The 20788-nt window shown below is 53.1% G+C and overlaps 1 protein-coding gene across 2 annotated transcripts; it reads left to right on the top strand.

Moving 5' to 3' along the window:
• Window positions 1-209: 209 nt before the first annotated feature.
• On the top strand, window positions 210-20611 carry IPO13 (importin 13). Of its 2 annotated transcripts, XM_008699319.2 has the most exons (20): window positions 212-928; window positions 2686-3422; window positions 8981-9121; window positions 9238-9379; window positions 9488-9654; window positions 9864-9984; window positions 10071-10218; window positions 10637-10818; window positions 10899-10925; window positions 11106-11240; window positions 11447-11590; window positions 12903-12983; window positions 13797-13934; window positions 14114-14210; window positions 17158-17210; window positions 19410-19476; window positions 19572-19630; window positions 19784-19873; window positions 20167-20348; window positions 20440-20611. In XM_008699319.2, exons 1-20 carry the CDS (start codon window positions 845-847, stop codon window positions 20534-20536), a joined length of 2892 nt encoding a protein of 963 aa, XP_008697541.1. In that variant the 5' UTR covers window positions 212-844; the 3' UTR covers window positions 20537-20611. The 2 variants fall into 2 exon arrangements, with proteins under 2 accessions (XP_008697542.1, XP_008697541.1); XM_008699320.2 differs by lacking the exon at window positions 11447-11590 and having other exon boundaries at window positions 210-928.
• The last annotated feature ends 177 nt before the right edge of the window (window positions 20612-20788 follow it).

Here is a 20788-nt window from a genome sequence, read left to right as displayed (position 1 = left end):
CGGCGCGAGGACAGGACCAGGGACCCGGAATGAGTTTCCGCGCAGTTCCGCTGGGCCGTGCCGGTCTGTGCCGGGCCCGGCCGGGCCAGGGCAGGCGCGGGGGGAGGGCGGCGCCTGAGTCGGCGGTGCCGGGAACAGGCGCTGGGGGCAGCCCGCGCCTCGCTGAGGTCCCCGCCCCGTCCCGGCCGGGCCGGCTCGCCTGTCAGTCACTGGGGCGGCGGCAGCGACGGTAGCGGGGCCGGAGCCGGGCGGTGAGAAGAGCGCGGGCCAGGCCGAGCGGAGGGGACCTACCACAGCCCCTCAACTCTACGGACTCTTCGCCCCAGACTCGCGAAGCTGCACCCCTGCGCCTCGTCGGACGCCTCCGTAACCCGCGAAGGGCTCTCTCCCTCGTCACCCCCCACCCCGTGACCTCCTCGTAGGACCCGAGAGCTCACTCAGACGAGGGTGTTGTGGGTACAGGCCATCGACCCGGTGACCTCTCACGGGCCAGGGGCTCGGTTTCCCCCACAGGCCTGCCTTCCCTATGACTCCTTCCTCATAGATTCTGAGGATAGAGCCGTAACCTACCACCGGGACCCCCACCTGCGAACTCTTCACTGACGGCTCCCTCCTCGGAGTCCCCCTCAGTTGGTCTCCTCCTAAGAGCACCCCTTTTGGCCTCTGGCAAGCCCCCCATCCCCGACCGAGGTGGGGAGGCCTCGGCAGCCATGCCCGCCCTGGGCCCCTTGTCACCCCACCGCTTCCTGGGCACCCAAGCCGGGGTCTAGCAGGGGGCCAGCAGCCAAGGGGCTGGGGCAGGAGACAGGTCAGGGTCCACCTCCCTGCTGGGGAGGGAGCAAAGATGGAGCGGCGGGAGGAGCAGCCGGGGGCTGCAGGGGCTGGAGCAGCACCAGCCTTGGACTTCACTGTGGAGAACGTGGAGAAGGTACGAGGGCCCTGGGGTGGGCAGTCCGGTGACAGAGCACAAGTTCTGGGGACTGACACTAATGCCAGAGCCCAGGCTTTGGGCAGGGTGCCCGCTGGGATGGTGCCCCCAGAGCACCTGGCATTTGCTGTCTCTCTGGGCAGGCGTGGACAGCAGTGTAGTGGTGTCCTAATGGGCTATTTTTGGCTTTCCTTAGACATGGGTTCTCTGTGGATACTCTAGGGTCTTGGGATGGTCCCTCCAGGGTGCTGATGGCCTAGACCTACAGCCAGACTGGCTATTCTCCAGCTCCATGGGAACTGCATGAGCAGTGCAGTAAGAAACCTGGAACCCAGGAGACCTACAGCTCAGTCCCCAGAACCTGTACAGATGCTGAGCCATCCTGGACCTGTTTGGTGACCCAGGGGCTCAGAAAATAACCTGAAACTAAAACAGTCTGGGGTTTTGTCACTCTTTCTTGGAGAAGGGTCCTTCTTATATTGGATGGAGGCCAGACCAGTCCTGGGCAGGCAGGAAGGCCTGGCCCCCTTGTTTTGTGCTGGATTCAAGGGCTTCAGCCCTGCTGGCAGCCTCAGGGTCCTTTCCCTGCTCTCCTGCCCACACAGCTTCCTGCCATGGCCTTCCCAGGCTCTCCCACTGCCCAGGCCATCCTTTTAGAATTGCTTCTCTAGTTCTTTTCTGTGTTCTGCCCCAGAGGCCTAGGTTGCAGAAATACCTCCCCACTGGAATGAATGGGAAGATAGGGCTACCTTGCTGGAATGCAAGGAATGGTTGCAGATATTCATTTGTTACTCTTGAGCCCTTTTTGCCATACCAAATGCTAAGAATGCAACCCTTCTGCTTCTTTTCTTTGCCTGCCTCAGCATCCTTGAGGGGCCAAACAAGGGACAGTAGCTATAACTTGCTGTCGGAAGTACAGATTGGGCTAAGCCTACACGGATGGAGCCTGCTCAGGGGATCAGAGTCCTGACCTGACTGTTCCACCCCCTGGGGCTGGGCAGTGTTGGCATGGTGGCGCACTCTTCCATGTGCTGCCAGGGAGACAAACCACTGTTTTCTTACTGTGTGAAGTCCCTATGGAATTGGGACCCTGGGGGTTTGGCTAGTTGAGAGCTCCAGACGAGGCATTTGCCAGGGCTGCCGGCCAAGACTTCTTGACCAGATTTTTGGACCCTCACGTGTGCTGTCTGAGGGGTGTTCTCACCCTCCCCTCCAGTATGTGTCTGGCCTACGGCTGCCTGGCAAAGTCTTAGTCCTGTTCAGATTTCACTCTGGCTTTGGTGCCAGCATCTGGGGTGACCTAGGGATGATCCTGGGGGAGCCAAATAGAACTCTTGGAGTTGATGGGAGCAGCTGTGCCTGGGAGGGTCAAGGCCCCTCAGGCTGTTCCATGCTCTTCTCAGGCTTAGCTTCATCCCTGTGGAGCCATTCCTTCAACCTGGGCCTTGTCCTTTACCTCAAGTGCCTCCCTTTTGGGGAGCTCAGCCTCCTCTTTCTCTGCTTTCTTGTGAAGTTTCACTCTCTGAACCCATAATGTTTTGCTATAAGGAGAAGAGAATATGGGAGAGCATGGGCACAGTTCAGACTCTCAAGATATCAGTAGGACCCAGGGCCCAAGAAACACTATAGAGCCCTGGGCTCTTCCTGCTCAGCCCCTCAGAGAGAGCAGACTTGCAGGACCAAGTCATGCCCTCTGTTCTGGGCTCTGGCAGGATCCAGAGTGCTCAGCACCTGCTCAGTCCTGTGCTGTCCTGCAGGCGCTGCACCAGCTCTACTACGATCCCAACATTGAGAACAAGAACCTGGCTCAGAAGTGGCTGATGCAGGCCCAGGTCTCCCCACAGGCCTGGCACTTCAGCTGGCAGCTACTGCAGCCCGACAAGGTGCCTGAGATCCAGTACTTTGGGGCCAGTGCCCTGCACATCAAGATCTCTCGCTACTGGAGTGACATACCCACTGACCAGTATGAAAGTCTAAAGGCACAGCTCTTCACCCAGATCACCCACTTTGCTAGTGGCTCCAAGATTGTGCTGACTCGGCTGTGTGTGGCACTGGCCTCCCTGGCTCTCAGCATGATGCCTGACGCTTGGCCGTGTGCTGTGGCAGATATGGTACGACTCTTCCAGGCTGAGGACTCACCGGTGGATGGTCAGGGCCGCTGCCTGGCCCTACTCGAGCTGCTGACAGTGCTGCCAGAGGAGTTCCAGACAAGCCGTCTGCCTCAGTATCGCAAAGGCCTGGTGCGGGCCAGCCTGGCAGTGGAGTGCGGGGCTGTCTTCCCGTTGCTAGAGCAGCTGCTGCAGCAGCCCAGCTCACCCAGCTGTGTGCGTCAGAAGGTGCTCAAGTGCTTTTCCAGCTGGGTGCAGCTGGAGGTGCCATTGCAGGACTGTGAGGCGCTCATTCAGGCTGCCTTTGCTGCTCTGCAGGACTCGGAGCTCTTCGACAGCAGTGTGGAGGCCATCGTCAATGCCATTTCGCAGCCTGATGCCCAGAGGTGAGCTGATCCCCATTTCCCAGAGAGGGACAGCTTGCTTGGCCATCCATCCATCCATCCATCCATCCATCCATCCAATAAACACTATTTGAGTGCCTACTGCATACGTGGTCCTATGCTGGAGATACACAGGAAGCAAACAAGACATGGTCCTTATGGTTCAGAGAGGGAGACAGACAACTAACCATCCAACGAATTATTCATTACAATATTTGACTCTTTCTTCTCTTTCTCTCCAATCAGTCGCCAAGTCCTGGCTGTTCTGCTCTTGACCATATTGCAAATCTATTTTTTCCATCTCCACTGCCACCACCCTAGTCCAAGCTGTCATCATCTCTCTCCCCAAATTACTGCAGAGCCTTTTTCACTAGTCCCCTGGTTTTTACTCTTGTACCTTTTATTGCACACCCAGCAGCCAGAGTGATATTTTGAAAATGAGGATCCAGTTTGTCCTTTCTGCTTGGAACCCTTCAGTGGCTTTTCAGAGTTCTTAGGATGAAGTTCAGAATCCTTAATGTGATTCACAGAGGTGCTGCACAGTATGGCTCTCTGCAGCCTCTTCTCTTGCCGTGCTTCTTTCTTCATTCTCACACAGTCTTCTCAGTTCCTTGACTGTCCCATGCTCCTTCTAGCCTCTGAACCACCAAATGTACTTGGCACATCATCTCTACCTCAGCTGAAACTTCATTTTCTTAGGAAAGCCGTCAATGATTTTTAAGACTAAGTTTGGTCTTCTCAATTATTTTATCTCAGAGCTCCTTGTGTTTTTCCTTCTTAGCCTGCAACACAGTTTCATTGTAAATTAACGTATGTCTCCCCATTGGTCTCTCAGCTCTGTGAGGACAGGCACTTTGTCGTTTTATTTTGTCACACTGTGTCTGGCAGCATTTGGTAGCATTCAGTATTTTTTGAACAGATGAAAAGTAGGAGTTGCCTGAGCGGTGAGAGATGGGAGTGGGGTGGGGGAGGTCAGGGGAGGAGTGAGTGTTCCAGGCTTCAGGAGCTAAAGCAGGGGCAAAGGCCTGTGGTGGGCAGCACCATAGTACCTACAAGGACCGGAAAGAAGGTGAGTGTAGTGAGCTGTTTGTGCAGCAGATGTTTCTTGAGCACCTGTTTGTGTCTTGGGCCCTGTGCTGAGCACCAGGTGCACAAAGATGAATGGGTTGACTTCAGCAAGCCAGGAGCTCACAGTCTCGTAGATACATGAAAGGGCAAGTATGATCAATGAGATGAATGCTACAATGGAGAAAGCGGGGGGGGGGGGGGGGGGTGGGCTGAGAGCCCGGAGGAGGCATTTAACCCCATCCTAGGGTTGTGAAAGACTTCCTAGAGGAGGTGTGATTTAAAGAGCCTGAGCAAGGAAAAGGTGTTGAGAGAGTTTGGTGAGTGGTGGTGATTAAAACAGCAGGGTTTAGGGCGCCTGGGTGGCACAGCGGTTAAGCGTCTGCCTTCGGCTCAGGGCGTGATCCCGGCGTTATGGGATCGAGCCCCACATCAGGCTCCTCCGCTATGAGCCTGCTTCTTCCTCTCCCACTCCCCCTGCTTGTGTTCCCTCTCTCGCTGGCTGTCTCTATCTCTGTCAAATAAATAAATAAATAAAATCTTTAAAAAAAAAAAAAAAGGGTTTAAGGGCCAGTTGTGGGAGGTCTGGGCCCAGATCATGCAAGACCTTATCAGCCAAACTTAAGATTTTGGTCTTCATCCTGAGGAGGATGTAAAGATATTAAAGGATTTCAAGCAGAGAAAATGGCATAATGAGATTTTTAGTATAAGTTGGATTGGACAGGGCAAGTCTGGAGACACTAACACCTCGGAGATAGGGCTTTTAGGGCACCTGAGTGTCTCAGTCGGTTAAGTATCTGACTCTTGATCTCAGCTCAGGTGTTGATCTCAGGGTTGTGAGTTCAAGGCCTGAGCTGGGCTCCACACTGGGCATGGAGTCTACTTAAAAAAAAAGAAAAAAGAACGAGAGATGGGGCTTTTGAAACCCTTAGCAGAGTTGGAGGGAAAAACACTGAAAGAGATAGCATCAGAGAGTGGTTAATGGTTCCAGCCTTGGCGTTAGTCATGTCTGAGTTTGAATCCCATATGGTCAGCTCACTAGATCTGAGCCCTTGGGTAAGTCATTTTTAAGCCTCAGTTTCCTCATCCGTAAAATGGGTGTGATCATATCAACCTCACAGAGTTGTAAAGGCTTAAATAGGATAATGTGCACAGGGCTCCTGGTACTCTATAAAGAATATTTTGGTATGAGGATCAAAGAAGAGAAGGTCTATGAAAGGTTTCGCGTGGTTCCTGTACACCCCACAAACGGTACTTGCTAGTATTTGGTATTGTTACTGGATTGGCAGTTAGTCTGTCTTTCCCGTGGTTTCCCAGGTTTTCCAACTCAAGGTGGGTACCAAGTCCCAGGTCTAGCCTTCCTCAGCAGCCTGAAGCTCAAGTGCCAGCTGGGTTTGGATAGTTGGTGGCTAAGGAGAATTGCCTGGGGCCACTGCATGGGTGATGTGGGGTGTCCTTGAATACACCCAGGTTTACTCGCCCAGCCAGTCTCGAGGGCTTTGGCAGGTAATTGATGCCTCTTCTCCTCTGAACGAATGAGCGAACAAGGAGCCAGTGAGGGAACCCACAGCCTCCTGAGCGCCCATTGGCTGCAGCCCCCATGGTTGCTTAGCAACTCTCCCCATTTTCTCAGCTCTCCTCCCGGAGCTCTAATTGCAGGTCTGGGCTGAGCTCAGTGTGAGTGGCAGCCAGCAAGTCCCAGCAGCCCTGCCCCAGCAGCTTGAGCTGGCCAATGGAACTAGGCCTCACGAACCCAGTCTCAGCCATGGCCTTAAAGATATCCTCTCTATCTCCCTTCCCCAAACCTAGAAACCTCTGGAAGCCTCAGACCTGATCTTCTGTCTACTCACAGTTCTCAGGAATAAGTGCCCAGGTGATAGGAAATCTGAACAAGGGTTTCCCCTCTTGGTGGGCTGCACCCAGCCTGGTGTCAAAGTTTGGACCTTGCTCTGTTTAGTCTAGTTTCCTAGACTTTGGCTTGAGAGAGTCACCTGTAGTTTTGACTCTTGGGTCAGCCACTGTCTTCCCCAGGTGTCCTAACATTGGCTCTCCCCTTGGCTGAGCTTGTGCTTAAGTCCCCTCTTTCCCACTCTTCCAGAAGCTGCTACTGCTTGCTTGGCTCTCTCTCCCTTTCTTTTCTTTTTCCTGAAATATGTTTTTAATCCTAGAAAAGCTTTCCATTGGGGGCTGGGGAAGAGAGAAGGTGAATTAGACAGGCTCTTGGGGGCTCCCATCAGTTAGAATTTGAGATACAGACCAAGATTTGCATAGATCCTTTGGAGAAATTCAGGTTGGGCCCTGAAAGAGTAGTCCTACAGCAGTAGAGGCGGCTGCCCCAGCCTGGCATTTGTCTCTAAGTTGCTATATGACCTTGAGTAATACTCTGAGCCCTTGTAGACCATATTGTCCGTGATTGAGCCTATTATGCAACTCAAATATGACAAATCAAGAACTCAGTGAAGATTGAGTACCTGCTGTGTATATGAACTTTGGCAGGTGTGTGAGAGCCTTGGTAGGGATGCTTTGGGGATAGAGCACTACCTCCTGCCCCCATCTCAGCTGCTGGGGATCTTGCAGGCAGGGCTTTGGCCTTGCCCCTGCTCTTTGTGCCAGAGTCTGGTCTGAAGGTGCCCATTGTCTGGTGGTGCAGCCTGTGTCAGGGTCATGAGACTGAAGCTATCCCAGCTGTCTCCAGGCAGCACCCTCTACGGCTCTCTCTGGGTTGGGGGTATCCTGGCGTGGACACCTTGCCCCACCAGAATGGGGATTTGGAGAAAGTCAACATCCTGAGCTGGTTGCCTCTTGTTATTTTCATCCTACCCCTGAGGTTATAAGGCTACCTGCCTGCCTAGCAGCCTGCTTAGGGCAAATGCAGATAGAGCTCTTCTGTCCTATCAGTCCCCCTGCCTCTCCATAGATTGCTCTGCTGACACTATGATTGGCAGCAGAGGGGTCTCAAGCATCTGATCCCTCCACCCCTGCTGAGAGTATCACTTCCTCTGATTAGTCTGCTCTCCACAGAGCAGGCTGCTGGGGAGGGGTCCAGTGAGTGGAGCTAGTGTTCTCTGTCTCCTTTGTATACTGTGCTTCCCCTGCTCCCCCTTAAGGATCATTGTGCTCCAGGACTCTGACTTGGACCCTTTTCTCTCATTCAGTGCTTTCTTCCTGGGCAATGCTCATCTACTCCCATAGCTTCGATTATCAGTTGTTTGCCCATGACTGTCTCTTGCTCTAACTTCTCCCTTGGGCTTCAGGTTTTCATATCCAACTCTCTGGACACTTCTGTTTGCAGATCTCACCAGTCACCTCCGATTCAACATGCCTAACGCTGAACTTACCACCTTCTGGCCTCCCATTAAATTTATTACTATCCCCCTCCACCCACTCCTCCTGACCTCAGTAAATAGCTCCACCATCTACTTAGTTGTTCAGCCAGTAACCTGAGAGTTGTCCTTAACTCTTCCCCATTGTTTTATCCAGTCAGTCATCAAGTCCTGACCATTTTGCCTCTTAGCTCTCTCCGGGTTCATCATCTACTGCTGTCCATTCATACTGCCACCAGAATACATAGGAGCTTGGATTTGGTGGTAGGGAGTGGAGTGGACAGTGGTGATTGATGCTGTCGGTGCCTCCTGAAGTCTTTATCAGGGCACCTGGGCCTGTATTAACTCCTCTCCTCCCTTAACACTGTCTATAGTAGTTTCCTGGAAGGGCCATAATAAAGTACCACACACTGGGTAGTTGTAAACACAGAAATTTATTGTCTCACAGTTGTGGAGGCTAGAAGTCCAAAGTCAGGGTGTTGGCTTCCTCTAAAAACCTGCAGGAGAATCCTTCCTCACGTCCTCCTAGCTCCTGGTAGTTTGCTGGCAGTCTTTTTCCTTGGCTTGCGGTTGCATGACCCCAATTTTTGCCTTTGTCATCACATGTCATTCTCCCTGTAAGTCTGTCTTCGTGTGGTTGGTTGTCTTCTTGTAAGGATACCTGTTGTATTGTATTAGAGTTCCCCTCCTACTCTATGACCTCATCTGCAATGGCCCTGTTTCCAAATAAGATTACATTCTGAGGTATTAGAGGTCAAGACTTCAGCATATATTTTTGGGGGGATACAATTCAGCCCATAACAATCTGCCCTCTATCCCCCCAAAATTATGTCCTTCCCACATGCAAAATACATGCATCTCATTTCAACTTCCCCAGAAGTCTTAACCCATGGCAGCATCAACTGTAAGTCTAATTAGAGGATGTAATTCAACTCATTCAAAACTGACCTTCTCATACTTCTTCCCAGAGTTCTCCTGGAGGTAGGTCCCTGACCTAAGGTTTTTCTCAACATGGGCAGCATCAAAGGTACCATGTAGGCCCTGACCTCTTTTTTCCTTTGGGTTTAATGTGGGGAGGGGGCTTTGCTGGAAGACAGAGAATATGCCTTTCTCTCAAAGCTGGTGGGGGATGGGCAGACGCTCTGATGGGTTTCCTTAACCTCATGCCTCCAGGTATGTGAACACACTCCTGAAACTCATCCCGCTGGTGCTGGGACTGCAAGATCAACTGCGACAGGCAGTGCAGAATGGGGACATGGAGACCTCCCATGGCATCTGTCGCATTGCTGTGGCCCTGGGCGAGAACCACTCCCGGTGAGGAGTTGGGCAACTGGTGGTGTGGGGGAGGATAACAAGGCCCTCTAAGAGGTGGAGTTCTGAAGCCCTGTTGGGGGAGGTGGAATGACCTTACTATACGTCCTCCTTCTAAGGGCCTTGCTGGACCAAGTGGAGCACTGGCAGAGTTTCCTGGCCCTTGTCAACATGATTATGTTCTGTACTGGCATCCCTGGCCACTACCCTGTCAACGAGACCACCAGTTCCCTGACCCTCACCTTCTGGTACACGCTGCAGGTGTGTCTATGTGACCTCTAGCAGGATTGAGCTGTAATGATAGAAGGTAGATTATGGGCTTCTGGGCCTAGAGCCTAGGTAGCTGATTTCCTTCCCTGGCTCTCTCAGGATGACATTCTGTCCTTCGAGGCAGAGAAGCAGGCTGTGTACCAGCAGGTGTACCGGCCAGTCTACTTCCAGCTGGTGGATGTGCTTCTGCACAAGGCCCAGTTCCCTTCTGACGAGGAATACGGGTTCTGGTCCTCAGATGAGAAGGAGCAGTTCCGGATTTACAGGTGATGGTAGCAGGCCAGTCCTACCTCTAAATAGAGTCCTGAACTAATGAAGGCAATAAGGGGAGGAGCCCAAGGCCAGGCTTCCTAAATCCTGGGGCTCCTTTCTCTATTCTCTAGGCACTTTTGCAGGGTTGTAAAGGAGCTGGGGTGGGCTCCTGGGCTTGGGGGCAGGATCTGGGCAGTGTATAAGGTCTTCATCTGCTTCTTAGGGTGGACATCTCAGATACGCTCATGTATGTGTATGAGATGCTGGGGGCCGAGCTGCTCAGCAACCTCTATGACAAGCTGGGCCGTTTGCTCACCAGCTCAGAGGAGCCCTACTCCTGGCAGGTACCTCCCAAGCCTGATTTCCTCAGCCCTCCCAGAACTGTCATACCCTCCTCCTCAGCCAAGCCAGTGGCACCCTCTTTCCTCAGCACACAGAGGCCCTGCTCTATGGCTTCCAATCCATCGCAGAGACCATCGACGTCAATTACTCTGATGTGGTGCCTGGGCTCATTGGCCTCATCCCACGGATCAGCATCAGCAACGTGCAGCTGGCGGATACTGTCATGTTCACCATTGGTGAGATCTGGCACACACCCATGAGCACATTTCCAGAGCCACAGGCACCCATCCCCAGCCACAGTCAGCCTGCTGGTTCCTGTCCAAAATGGGAGAGACACATGCCCACACACACAATCAGCATTGCAGCCAACTGACTGTCCTGGCACATCTAGGGGTCCTTCCTACAGTGTTCTGAGCTGCAATTCAGTGAGGCTAGTTTGCTGTCAATGAAAGAGCAGTGCTAAGCCTCTTCTGAGTAACTCCTTCCTGCTTCTCAGCTATAAGGCTCCTGTTTGAGCATGTGCACGCATATTTCCCTATTCAGTACTAGGGCTGTAACTTGATCCTGTCAGAAGCTCTGCCTACCTCACAGGGACATGGTACAAAGCCAGCCTGACCTGCCTCAAATACCCTCCCCTCTTTCTTCTTCCCCCAGGAGCTCTGTCTGAATGGCTGGCTGACCACCCTGTCATGATCAACAGTGTTCTGCCCCTCGTACTGCATGCCCTAGGCAATCCTGAGCTCTCTGTCTCTTCTGTGTCCACCCTCAAGAAGATCTGCCGAGAATGCAAGTATGACCTGCCACCTTATGCTGCTAACATCGTGGCTGTCTCCCAGGTATGCGGGGGCCTGGGTGGGGCTGTGTCTCAGGGCACATTGCACTCCACTGATACCATATTCCTTCTGTTTATCTCCAGGATGTGTTGATGAAACAGATCCACAAGGTGAGCCCAGAAGTTTCTAGGGGTCCTCGGGGGTATTGTAGAAATCTGCAGAAATCCTCTCCTGCCTTTTCCTACCCCTTGTCTTTTATTCTCTGTTCTTGGAACCTTCCCCAAGCGGTTCATTCTTTCTACCCATGACCAAATGTGTCCAGGATTGACTCTCCGTGTTCTGCCCCACAGACGAGCCAGTGCATGTGGCTGATGCAGGCGCTGGGCTTCCTGCTGTCAGCCCTGCAGGTGGAGGAGATCCTTAAGAACCTACACTCACTTATCTCGCCCTATATCCAGCAGCTGGAGAAGCTGGCAGAGGAGATAGTGAGTGAGCTGGTGTGCGTGCGTGTGTGTGTGTGCGCGCGCGCGCACGCATGCATGTGTTTGTGTGTGTGGCCAGAGGGCAGGGGTGAGCTTCCGTTTGTGTGGGCTGTGCTGCTGGGGGGTGGGGTTGGAGTTGGCAGTCAGGGCTGGAGTCAGGGGCCAAGCTGGGGCTGGGAGTTCCAGAGCTTGGTTTGATTCTCCCATAGCCTAATCCTTCCAACAAGCTGGCCATTGTCCACATCTTGGGGCTTCTCTCCAACCTCTTCACCACGCTGGATGTCAGTCATCATGAGGATGATCATGAAGGCCCTGAGCTCCGGAAGCTGCCAGTGCCGCAGGGACCGAACCCCGTGGGTGATGTTGCCATTGTCCCACACACACACACACCCTGGGGGAATGTCATTGTTTCTCCCCAACTTTATGGGTAATATTGTCATTGTTCCCTTGGCCCCGTGGGGCATGATGCATTTGGTCCTCTGACCCTGTGAATGACCTTATCATTGCCCTTCATTCTACAGGGAGTGATGTCATTGTCTCATCCAACCCTGTGGGTGATGTTGTCTTTGTCCCCAGCCCAACCGGGGTGATGTCATTGTGGTTCCTTCACCCCATGGGGGACATTAGTATTATCCTGCGACCTCCTAAGTGATGTAATTATGGACCCTTGTTTAACCCCCAACTTCTACTTCACTATTCACTGTCCCCTGTGGGCACTGGGGATACTTACATGCCCTACATGTAATAGTTCTTGCCTTTGAGTTGCTCCCAGTCTAGAGGAAATACATGTAAACAGATTGTTGCAAAGCAGTGCGATAAGTACTATGGTAAGCTCAGGCACAGGGGGGTTGGGTGACCACTTACAAGCTGTTTGATCTGGGGCCGGCCTCAGCTTCCCATTCAAAACTATGAATGTCAGACTATCTGACTTGCTCATCACATAGAACTGTGCTGGATAGCATATGTGGTCTTGGGTGAATGTACTTTGCATACTGTAAAGTTCTATATAAATGTGAGAGACTGCTTGGACCATTGTTTCCAGGGTTTCTCCTGGAGAAAAGGAAGCCACAGTATCCTGGCTCCTGTCCTCAACTCCTCACCTTAGTTTCAGGTGCCCTTTTGGCTCTAGACCAAACTTGGGCCAGCATCCTCCAACAGAGCCCCTTTTCCTTCCATGGTAGTCATTGTCTTGCCTTCCCTCACCTCCCAGGACCTCAGTCTGCTCTCTGCTCCTCCATAAGCTGCCATCTATGTGCATGCCTTGGGGCTCTCCACCCGAGCCCAGTTTGGGAGACAGAGCAGCTCTACTTCTTCAGGGGCTAACCCATAGGCTTTTGGCACTAAAAGGATTTTTCTGAGCAGAAATGGATAGGGAGTGATTTTTTTTAAAGGTTACAAAGTTTTGGTAATTTTCTGAAGCCCTCATAATATCCCTGCTTTGCACTTTGAGGCTTCCTCTAAAATGATCCTTAGAATTCAGGATATCCTCTTTCATTCATGGGGGAGTCAGCAAACCACTCCTTCCCCCAGAGTCCCATCCATTGAGTCCTCAATGTCTAGTCTGGGATAATAGGATCGAGCTTCCGGCCTGCTTTGCATTACCATGTCCATCTTGGGTGGGTGAGAGTGGTGATGGGAGCACCTCACTTCTTCCTGTGTCTTCAGGTGGTTGTGGTGTTGCAGCAGGTCTTCCAGCTTATCCAGAAGGTGCTGAGCAAATGGCTGAATGATGCCCAGGTGGTGGAGGTGAGCCTCAGTCCTTGCTCTCTGCCCCCATGGTGACTTTGCTTAGATATGGACCAGAGGAAGGTGTTGCTGCCCCATCTTGGCTTGCAATAGTCTGGAGGAAATAAAGGAGGTGAATCTTGCCCCACAGGTACAAGGAATCTTTTGGGGAGATGTTCAGAACTTCCCAATGTCACAAAAAGTGGTTGAGCAAAGAACTATAATGTTGGGGCTGAGTGACAGTCAGGGGTCCACTTTGTAATCAGAGACCTGCCTTTGGTCCCTTTTCAATTCAGGATGTTCTTGCTATTGCTGCTCTCTGAGAGGAAATGGTGGAGATGTAAGTAGCAAGACTTGAGTTGCAAAGTTCCATCCTGTGCCCCTCTGAGAAGGGCCTATTTGCCTCCTGCCTTTCGGGGTGAGGGTCAGACTTGTTTACCTTCCTTGACTTGCAGGGCCAGGCCAGGCTTATAGGTAAGGGTCCCCCTCTTAGGCCTCCTCTGTGCAGGGCCTCAGTTCTGTTCCAGGTGATTGTGACCTGCTAACCAGGGCCTCTTTGCTTTCTGCCTTTTTTCCTTTTTTTTTTCTTTTTTTTTAAGAATTGAAATATATTTGATGTTTAACATTGTATAAATTTAAGGTATACAGCATGTGGATTTGATATATTTCTATATTATAATGTGATTGCCATTGTATGATAATTAGCACCCCTATCACACCACATAATTATAATTTCTTTTTAGTGGTTGGAGTAATTAAGATCTAGTCTCTTGGCAAGTTTGATGATCATAATACTATTGTCTATTTCATGGGCCCCTTTGCTTCCTCCCCAAGGCGGTGTGCGCTATCTTTGAGAAGTCCGTTAAGACCCTGCTGGATGACTTTGCCCCCATGGTGCCACAGCTGTGTGAGATGCTGGGTCGGATGTACAGCACCATCCCCCAGGCTTCTGCTCTTGACCTCACTCGACAGGTGGGCCTTCTGATTGAGGCAGTTGTGTTCTAGATTTCATCTGACCCAGGGATGGAGTGGGTGGGTAGAGTGGGGTGAATGGCTGCCCTGGCAGGGGTCCTGACCTGCATTCCAGGGATGCTGGCCAGTTGTTGGTGAGATAGGGCCTCAGCTGACCAGCATTCCCTGCTTTGTTGTAGCTGGTCCACATCTTTGCTCATGAACCTGCCCACTTTCCCCCAATTGAGGCCCTCTTCCTGCTCGTCACCTCCGTTACACTCACCCTCTTCCAGCAAGGTAGGTCCTGACCAGGGTCTCTGCTGCTGCCGCCACTGCCACTGCCTCTGCTTCCCCGACTGGGGAGCCAAAGCTGCCCACTCTGTTCTCCTCTGTCCCCTGAGTTGCACATGGGACTTGATGGGAAACTTGCGAGATCAAGCACAGCACAATTGTCACCCTACAAATAGCTGACACTTTAGGTTGAAGTGGATAAGAGAGTGAATGATGTCTTCTACTGGCCTGCTGGGCTCAGGGCCAGTCTTGATGTGGGGGAAGGTGGGACCGGAGCTCTGAGGGACTTGGGGCACTAGGCTGGCTCCTTTTCTTTGGGATATAATGAAAAGGGGAAGGAGCATGGGCTTTGGAGTCAGATAGACCTAGATTCTAAGCTCATCACCACCAACTAGTTGTATGACCTTGGGCAAGTCACTTACCTTTGTGGAGCCTTCGTTTCCATGTCTGTGAAATGGAGATTTCATGTACTTGATTGGATTGTTATAGATATGAAAGTAGTGTCTTTTGGTCCCCTGGCTTGGGGTTTTTTGCACTTCAAGTACTCAGGGAGTGCTGGTTCCTTTCCCTGCATTCTAGGCCGAAACCCTTTGGCTGTGGCTCCAGCACTCTATTCTCTGTGGCCCTCTGCCTGAGAGAGCTGGGAGCAGGGGGCTCCAGGCCTCCCCCACTGTCTAACCCAGGCTTCTAACTCGGAAAAGAAACGGTGCTGTTCTGCCAGCCTCATGAGTCTTGCCTGGATTTGTGGTCGCAGGTTGGGGCTCACCAGGGTTTTCAGCTGGAGCCAGAGCGCTGTCTGCTTATGTCCTCAGTGTGTGGTCCCATGATGCTGGCTTCTGCTCCAGTGGGCCATGGGTAGGTGCAGAGTGGGCAGAAACTTGAGCCAGAAACCGGGTGTGGCCATCCTTAACTCCACCTCTCCCACTCCTCATATCTAGCCGGGGGCAAGTCTGGGTGGTCCTGGCTCCTGATTATCCTGCAGTTTGCTTACCTCTCCCCTCGCTCCATGACCACACCTCAGTATAGGGTGTCCGGATCCCTCAGCAGTCCTCTAACTTCTTTCCCTGACATCTGCCCTTTTCCCCAGGCCATTCCTGCACCCTGCAGTTGTAATGTTCTTTAGAAAACACACATCTAAGTATTTACCCTCCCTGGCTGGAAACCCTTTCGTTGTTCTCCATTGCCTCAGGTTCTCACCCCACTCCCACCCACACGATGCGGCTCCTGCGTACTCTTCAGGGTCTGCTCGTGCCAGTGGCCCGAGACACCAGCAGTGCAGCCACACTGACTTCTCCCTTCCTGTGTCCCATCTGATCCTTTGACTGGAATGCCCTGTGCCCTTTACTGGGTGAGCTCTCACTCCTCCATGCCTTACCCGTGCATCAGTCCTCAGAAGCTTCTCTGGGGCAGAACTGGGTGTTTCTGCCTTTGTGCTGGAACTGCGTCATGAACACACCTGCTGATACAGCACCAGTCCTACTCAGTAATCAGCTTTTGTGTGTTTGTCTCTCTCCCTAGACTAAGCCCCTCAAGGGCAGGGTTGAGTCTCTTCTCTCTGCCTCCTCAGTGCCCAGAACAAGGCCAGGTATCAGACGCTGTTGAAGAGAGGAGGGTGGGTCTCCCGGCCCTCGGAACCTTTCTTCCTCACTGTCTGGGGCCCACCGCTAGCAGGGTGGCTGCTGAATGTGGAACATGCTGTCCGCAGGGGGACCCAGGCATGGGGCACATTGGGCCTCACTTTCCAGGACTTGAGTAACTTGGGGCTTCAGATGTGAAGGAGATGGGCTTTCTCAGTGGGTCCTTATAGCCTGGAGGGGGAAGCAGGGAAGAGATCACTACCTACTTTACAGTTGGGGAAACTGGGCATTCGTGGCTTGCACAAGATCACACAGCTCCTTAGTGGTGTGTCAGGCAGACGTTTGTGCAGCGCCTCCACCCCACAGTGGAACAGCCCAAGCAGGAGCTCCAGACACACGCCTGTGCTGGCCACAGGTGTCAACAGCACTGAGGCAGGGTAGCGTCCAACAGCAGTCATATTTGTGGGCCTTGTCGGTTGTCTTGCAGACAGGATGGCCGCCTTACCTGTTATGCTATCCCAGCCTTGCCATTCCTTTCTCAGCCTCTGCCCTCCCACTGTACCATGGGGTGACATGTTGACTGGTTTCCCTCTTTCTTTGTGTGTCCAGACAGTGGGAGCTGGTCTTCAGCCCTGAGCCTGGCTCTCTGCTGAGTCGGTGTCCATGTGGAGGGACTTTGCTGGGTGGGGCTCTCATTTTTGGCCTCATGATACAGTTTCATCCCCCAGACCCTGCCGGTGGCTTGCCCAGCCATCCCCACAGCATACTGGGCTCTGCCCTAGTCAAGGAGGAGTCCTCTGGTTTAAGTGGACCCAAGAGATTCCTTTCCTTGGCCAGAACCAGAGCCCTAAGGCCACAGAAGTGAGAGGGCACCTGCTCAGGCCCTGACGCCCTCACCTTTCTGGGGCCTTCGGCCAGGTGTCTGCGGGAGTTACCAAGGACTGACCTCCCACCAGCCCTGCCCTCCTCTTTGATGGCTAGTGTTGGGGAGGTATGTGGTAGGAAGCAGTGTAGGGCCACCCCAGCCAGCCAGAGGCTACAGCAAGAGTGTGGGGGTTGTTTGTTCAGCTCTGTGGAGTCCAACATTGCTCCAGCACCAAAGGATCACTTGGGGGACTGGCCTGAGGAGGAGTGGGGAGTAGGTGGAAGGCCCCTTGGGAGGGAGCTGGGGCAGGCCCGTCCTTCACTTTGCCGTCTCTTTCTGTTGGGCTTCTCCCAGTTCATGGTTTTTGTATGTTTTGTTTCTTTATCTTGCTTCCTGCTGCTCATGTGCCCCCACGCTGTCTCCCTGCAGGCTCTCAGTCCCACATAACTATATGAGGTTGAGTTGCTGTTTGTATAATTTTTTCTTAAGTTCCATCTTTATTATATTTTAGGGCCCAGGGATCATCCTGATATTGTTGATTCATTTATGCAACTCCTGGCACAGGTGTGTTTTAGTTTTATTCATTCACGTTCTGTTCTCTCTCTTTCTCTTTCTCTTATGTTGAAATTCAATTTAAGCCTATTTTTAGCTTTCTGTTGACAAATTTTTTTTCTGTTCAGTTGAATAGAGTTTCTTCATCTGTTTCCGTGGAAGTTGACAACCCAACATCCTCCTTTAGTGCCCCTTTGCCTCAACTAGCTCATTCTTCCACCAAGACCAGGGAGAGGCGATCCTGAAGGGCAGGAGCTGGGCTGGCCTGGGTGGAGGAGGGGGAGTAACTGTGCCCAGCAGCTCCTATGCAGCTGGGGTGCCCGAGTAGTTCAGGGGTAAGATTGGAGTTAAAGGGCCTGGGGTTCATTGTCCCCGTGCTCCTGCCGGGAACTGCCTGCCTCAGTGCCCCCAGCCTGCTCTGGAGAGGTGGCTGGGAGGAGCTGCGAAGGGAGGGGCTAAAGATGAATGTGCTGGGGTGGAGCCCTGAGTTGGGCTCTCAATGGGTTTGCTGCTGCTGCTGGGAGGCGGGGTGCTGGCTCCATTGTGAGACTGCGTTGGGATGTGTTTGTGTTTGGTGTGTGTTTAAGTGTGTTTGACCTTATTTGTGTGTTTTGAGTTTAGTTTGGTCTGGAAACAGAAATCCTGTAGCTGTTCTAAGTAGTATGTGTGTTGTGTTGGGATAAATGTGTAAGTTGAAGTGTGGGCGTGTGCACTGATTGTATGTTGATGTCATTAGGCATTGATGGGTTTCGGACAGTGATGTGTGTTGGAGGTGTGCGTGGGGGCTATTGGAGTGTGTATTTTGACGGAGGAGCATATACCGTGGTGTCAGTATGTCTGTATTAAGGGATGTAGGTTGTGGAAGATACATGCGTTGAGCTGTGGGGACATGGGGTTAGTGTGGGGACGATGGGGAGGTTCCTGTGGGTTGGGGTAACTGATGTGTTTCTTTGCTTAATCATTCCACAAATATTTACTGAGTGCATAATACGCGTTTGGTACTCTGCTAGATGCTGAGGGTGTAATGGTAAGCAAAAGCAGGCACAGTTCTTCCTCTCCTAGAACTTAAACCTAGTAGAAGGGGTGGGGTGCAGGAGGAGCGGGGAATAGGGAGTGTGTTCTGGGCTTGAATGGACATGTGTGTGGGTATCTGTGAGGGTGCATCTCTGGGGGTGAGGGCACTGCATGTGTGTTTGTGGATGGGTGTGTCGGGAGAGTACACGTGCTAGAGGAACGGGTAGCTTGAAGGTGTCGGCATGTGGACATGGCTGGGGGATGTGAATATGTAGCAGGGTGTGTTGCAAATGTGGGAAAGTATGTATAAGGGATGTGTAGAGGTGTGTTTGAGGGTAAGTAGGGTGTTCCCAGAGGGTGCGTGTGGAGGTGTTTGCACATGAGTGAACCTGGGAGCGTGGAAGGTATGTGAGGGGCTGGGGGGTTAGGGGTCTACATGGTATGCATTGGGGGGCTGCTGGGGAGCAGCAGTGTTTGATGACTGCTGGAGCTGTGCAGAGCATCTCCTGTGACCTGAGGATGTGCCATTCGTTTCCTGGTACCACTTGGGGTGGGCTCTCTGCCCCCTGTACTCTTTCCATTCCCCCCACGTGGCAGCACTGACTCCTGGGCTGGGTGTGGCTGAGAAGGGCTTGGATCCTGGTTGAATGGTGGGGCCATGGCTCCAAGGCTCCTACCCTACTTTTCCTCTTTCTAAGCTGGAGGGTGTCTGAGGAATGCAGGTGGGATGTGGGAGGGGGGGCTTTTGGACTGAGCTCCACATCCAGCTGCCCTCTCTTCTTCCTGCTGTCCTGTTAACAAATCCAGGGGGCTTTGACTGCCTCTGAATCAAAGCAGTCACTGCTGGCTACCTGGAGCCTGCAGGAGATCTGGCCTTGATGGAGGGCAGAATAAAAGTGTTTGCTCAGGGAGTGACTTGGGACCCAAGCTTTCTGGATTGTGACACCCCCCAACCTCTCACACACCTGTGCATTCATGTACACATACATGTACATAGCATCCCCTGGCTGCTCCCCTCCTGACCGACTGAACTATGGGGTGGTTTGGGTGCCCCAGAGATGGCTGGGTGGCTGATTTTGGCAGCCTGTAACCTCTGGTGTGTGAAGTTGGGGTCTGGGGTGGCAGGTGAGTGGGGGGCTAGGGAGGTTGGTCCTTGGAGCTGGTTGGGGCTGGGCTTACCAGCTCCACCTCCTGCAGGCTCTGAAGCGGAAGCCAGATTTGTTCCTGTGTGAACGATTGGATGTCAAGGCTGTGTTCCAGTGTGGTAAGTGGGGCCAGGCGGACAGGAGGGCCTGGGGGCCCCCTTGGGAGGATCCTTAGGCCCCATCTGATCTGCCTCTGCCTCTGCCTCTCCCACAGCTGTGCTGGCCCTCAAGTTCCCCGAGGCACCTACTGTCAAGGCCTCCTGTGGCTTCTTTGTGAGTCCCGTGCTGAGTCCTGACCCCCCACCACCCCTATATCCAGCCCTGCCCTGCTCAGGACTCCAGAGGGTAGGGGTGTGGTGTGCCAGTCTTGTCCCCAGAGAGAGTGGGGAAAGAGCTGAGGCTGACAGGCCTCTCCATCCTCTGTAGACAGAGCTGCTGCCTCGGTGTGGGGAAGTAGAACCTGTGGGGAAAGTGGTTCAAGAGGATGGCCGTATGCTGCTCGTAGCAGTGCTGGAGGTGAGATGGAGCCAGTGTTTGAGGGCGGTGGGGTGGCCCTCACTGCCAGGCAGCTGCCCTTCTGGGAAGCTTGAGCCTTTGGTGCCCTAAACTCTCTGACTCTGTTTCTTCATCAGTTAAATGGCTGACAGTTGTTAGGGCTGCTGTGAGAATCAGCAGGCTCTCAGAAAGCAGCACTCACTTGCCATGTGCGGTTTGGCTGAGGAACTGTCCGGGAGTGGGTGGGGTGTGGCTAGGCACCCTTGCTGCCAATGGGACAAGGCCCTGGTGTGCTGAGAACCCATCTCCCTCAGGCCATCGGGGGCCAGGCCTCCCGCAGCCTCATGGACTGCTTTGCCGACATCCTGTTTGCTCTGAACAAACACTGCTTCCGCCTCCTGAGCATGTGGATCAAGGAGGCACTGCAGCCGCCTGGTTTTCCCTCTGCCCGCCTCAGCCCTGAACAGAAGGACACCTTCAGCCAGCAGATCCTTCGGTGAGCAGAGCTGGCGCAGCCTGGGCGTGGGTCCAGAGGAGGGGGTGGTGGCGGTGGATGGTACTAACCTGATCTCCCTTCCCTTCTTCAGTGAGCGAGTGAACAAGAGGCGGGTGAAGGAGATGGTGAAGGAGTTCACACTGCTGTGCCGGGGGCTACATGGCACAGATTATACAGCTGACTACTGAGGGGCACCCCCGTCCCACCCACAGCTCCTCCTCACCCCCCCCATCCCCAAAGAGTAAACCTGGATCTTCACTGCATTGCTGTCTCGGCTTCCTTTCCTCTGCCGCCACCACCGAACTGGGCGAAGGCCTGGGGGAAGGGTGAGAGGCCTCAGTAGGGAGTTGTGGGGCCAGCTTCTAGTTCCTAGAGTGGAAGGGGTTCACTGTAGCCAAGCCTCCTAGGCTGGAGCCGTTCATAATACTGCCATTGCCCTA

The sequence above is a fragment of the Ursus maritimus genome, unplaced genomic scaffold (assembly GCF_017311325.1).
Source record: "Ursus maritimus isolate PB19 unplaced genomic scaffold, ASM1731132v1 scaffold_12, whole genome shotgun sequence".
Lineage (NCBI taxonomy): Eukaryota > Metazoa > Chordata > Mammalia > Carnivora > Ursidae > Ursus > Ursus maritimus.
This window is presented reverse-complemented; position numbering and strand designations above follow the sequence as displayed.

Excerpts from the sequence above, each read along its gene's own strand:
- IPO13 (XM_008699319.2), top strand. The coding sequence starts at position 845 with ATGGAGCGGCGGGAGGAGCAGCCGGGGGCTGCAGGGGCTGGAGCAGCA. Across the intron at positions 10,219-10,636 it reads TACTGTCATGTTCACCATTG|GAGCTCTGTCTGAATGGCTG; the intron begins GTGAGATCTGGC and ends TTCTTCCCCCAG. Across the intron at positions 11,241-11,446 it reads AGAAGCTGGCAGAGGAGATA|CCTAATCCTTCCAACAAGCT; the intron begins GTGAGTGAGCTG and ends ATTCTCCCATAG.